Here is a 3,442-nt window from a genome sequence, read left to right on the forward strand (position 1 = left end):
AAAACCTATTGCAACTTTTGATTGAGTGAAAGCATTGTAACATGTCTTCAACTATGAATGCTTTTTTTTTTAATTATTATGAATCACATAAAACGAAAATGAATAAATAATTTCAACTTTATTTTTCTCTACTATATTAAATCTAGATTTTAGTTCTCAGTTGTACCAAAGTGTGGCGCTGCCTATGTATCAAAAGTGAATATGAGGAGCGTTCTTGTTGACTGAAATTGTGTTGTCCTATTATTTATTCTCCATAGTTTTATGCTAACAAGAATAATTGTGATAAATTACTACAAATGATAATGAGCAAATCATGTGTGATAAGGTTACGTTTTTAGATAGAGGCAACTTTCTGTAACAATTATGGATTGGTTCAAGTATTCTACTACAAAAATACACATACTTTTCTGTATTTTGCTGACTACTCTCGAAATCATCAAATGCTCTGCACAAGGTAAGTCTTTTTACGTACATGTTACTTGTAACTAAAATTATTTAACATTTGTTCTCTAAATTTTTTTACACTTAATGAAATTTTCTCTTTAAAATGCATTATGTAACTACAGTATTTTTTAAATGTTTGTGAGCACTGAATTAGTATTGAGGAATCGATTATGCATTCAGCCTTTAATTTATATGATGAATGTGTCATCGTAATTAATCACCGTAGCGTATCTATCTCTCTAATAAGAAAAGTTTATTTTACACATAAGTGCAGCAACCGTTGCTTATAACAAGTATTCCAGGTTTATAACAGATATAATACAAGTTGAGGTACCCTTACGAGATTTAAAATTTTCTCACATCACTGAAGTCCACTAATATTTCTGGTGGTGAAATATTTTTTCATTCATATAATGTATGTTTCACATGCATAAAACTATGAAGGAGACAAATACAATGTAGGTAAGCGGGAAAAACAATTCTTAATACATATATTCTCCATTTTAGGTTAGGGAATAATTCTTTAAAACGCTACTGATATGCAGAAAAGTTTTAAACAAATGGAATTCCATGTAACTTTTATACAATGTCCGGACATTAATGCTTGTCAATTTAACCTTTTGTATACCGATTTAAATTATTTATCGGTAGCTGCTGAATAAAATTGTTTTAAGTTAATTTTCATACATAACCTTTGCTACCAATGGGGAAAATATTTTCTGAAACTACGGAAATTCCGAAGTTGGAGAGTATATTGATATCCAATCTAGTAATCCATATTAATAAGAGGGTGTTGATAACATAAGAATTTTCAAATCGTAAGATAAAGCTTGATATAATTAATTATATTCTTTACTAACTTTTGAGCAATTTTTGTTCCTTAGAACAGCTGAAAACCCAGCTTTGCTCAAGCATGAAATCGAGAAAAAAATGAAAAGCCTAAAAACATTTTCATTTGGAGCAGGATATTCATATTTTCACCTCATTCAAAACTCCATCAATTTAACCCTGATTTTGCTTTTCCATTTGACATTAAAGCATTCTAAATAGACGAGCAATCATAGGCACCCCTAGGTTACCACGGTTCATACTTTGAGAAGTTTTTTTTTTTAAATTTATTCATTAATTTGTCTTTATAAGCAGTTTTTCAGTTGCCATTTTGAAATACTTAAATTCATTCTCGATTATTTAGGTGGCATTCCTGAAATCCAAAAATTTTCCTTCCAAGATAATGTGAATAAAGGAAAAGTTGTATCTGTGACGTGCCTAGCCGTTTCGAACACAAAACCTTTGACTTTTTCGTGGTTCAAGGATGGAGCACTATTAAAGAATGGAAAGAGATTGAGAATCGAACACAGCACTGAATTTTCTGTACTGATTTTAGACACTGTGGACCAAGACAGCGAAGGAAACTACACATGTACCGTCTCTAACAGAGATGGAAACGCCAAACATTCTGCTTACTTAAGAGTGAAAGGTAATTTCATACCTCAAATACACAGTCCCTGGGGCCATATTATGAGACGCACTATTAAGATTCTATGTAAAATCTTAATAATCACGTGATACTTTACAACGTTTATTGTTTTTACGTGACTGTTTGCACACTTGTTTGCGTTCGTGTATCAACGGATTAAATTAGACGATATATAATATAGATTCGACAATTGGATAAATTGGGCGATATATATTACGTAAATATAAAATATTTATTACATCGGGTATTATATTAGTATATTATAATAATGAGACCCAATTATTAGACACAGTGTAGAGTTTTAGTAATGACATGTTTAGCTCGAGTTTTAGTGCAATACTTTTATATTTAAACATACATGTAATGGGTTTTTATTCAGGAGATTTTTTATGCACTTCCTATTTGTATTTATTTCTAACGTATTGCATTGCAATCTTAACCAATTAATACACGAACGTAAACAAATGCAAACCGGTTTCAGTTTCCTAAAAATAATAATGCTGTACAGTATCACCTGATAATTAAGATTCTACGTGGAATCTTATAGTGCATGTAATAATTTGGCCAGGCACTGCAGTGTCCAGTTCCTTGAAGTTTCAATAAAGGAAAAAACTCTCAATCCAAGCGTTCATAATGTGAAAATTTTGGAATGCTTCTTTTCTTAATATTTCCTTTTTAAAGATATTTCTTTCCGTACACAAGTGATCAAAATTTTTTGAAAACTTTATAGATAATCTTTAGATTTCCGTTACTACTGAATAAAATCTCTGCATTTTTATATCATTATACATACATATGTTAAATAGTTGATCTATGGTTTCAATTGCATTTTAAAATGTAATTATTTCTGTTATTGCGTGTTATTACTATGATAAAAAGCTTTTTCTACATTAAAAATTGCTATTGCAAAAGCTTTCAAAAATAAAATGTATATACTGAAATATTGACTGCAGCTCTAACTTACTGCAAAATTCTGTGAATATTAAATATACAGTCTTCAACATAATAACAAACTCTTCCAGTATATAGATTTATTTCAATAGGAACCAAAAATTGTTTTGTTTTTTTTTAAATTTATCTACTTTTTCTTACGAAAAATAATATTATAGGATTACGTAAATTGCAAAGCTAGTGGTTATTTTTCTTAAAGACTATGACAAAAATGACTCGTTTTTAAACTTCCAAATAAAAATTAACTATGAAACCACTAGAAACTAGTCACGATTATCCTTTTTTCGAATATCAGAAATATTTTTAGTAAACAGTCAATAAATTCTTTATTTTAATTTGGAAGTAAAAGATATATATTTCTCATTATTTAACGACTAAGCGTTTTTTTTTTCTTTTGGAAGAAACGCTTTAACTTCTATAAATATTTTTAGAAGCTAAATACTTATTAATTTATTTTTAATATAAACATTTAATGCAACGAAAAAATCACTTATCTCAATGCAAAAATTTAAATTTTTGAATTACAGTGAATTTTTTTTAATGTACTTGTCTTTTTTGACAGTTCCGCCC

At 28.8% G+C, this 3,442-nt stretch overlaps 1 protein-coding gene across 1 annotated transcript; it reads left to right on the top strand.

Moving 5' to 3' along the window:
* Positions 1 to 217: 217 nt before the first annotated feature.
* On the top strand, positions 218 to 3,155 carry LOC147810018 (vascular endothelial growth factor receptor kdr-like). The gene is made up of 3 exons (XM_087164850.1): positions 218 to 454; positions 1,637 to 1,945; positions 2,499 to 3,155. Exons 1-3 carry the CDS (start codon positions 364 to 366, stop codon positions 2,522 to 2,524), a joined length of 426 nt encoding a protein of 141 aa, XP_087020976.1. The 5' UTR covers positions 218 to 363; the 3' UTR covers positions 2,525 to 3,155.
* Positions 3,156 to 3,442: the final 287 nt, after the last annotated feature.

The sequence above is a fragment of the Parasteatoda tepidariorum genome, chromosome 5 (genome assembly GCF_982258835.1).
Source record: "Parasteatoda tepidariorum strain Cologne lab strain chromosome 5, Ptep-v5.0, whole genome shotgun sequence".
NCBI lineage: Eukaryota > Metazoa > Arthropoda > Arachnida > Araneae > Theridiidae > Parasteatoda > Parasteatoda tepidariorum.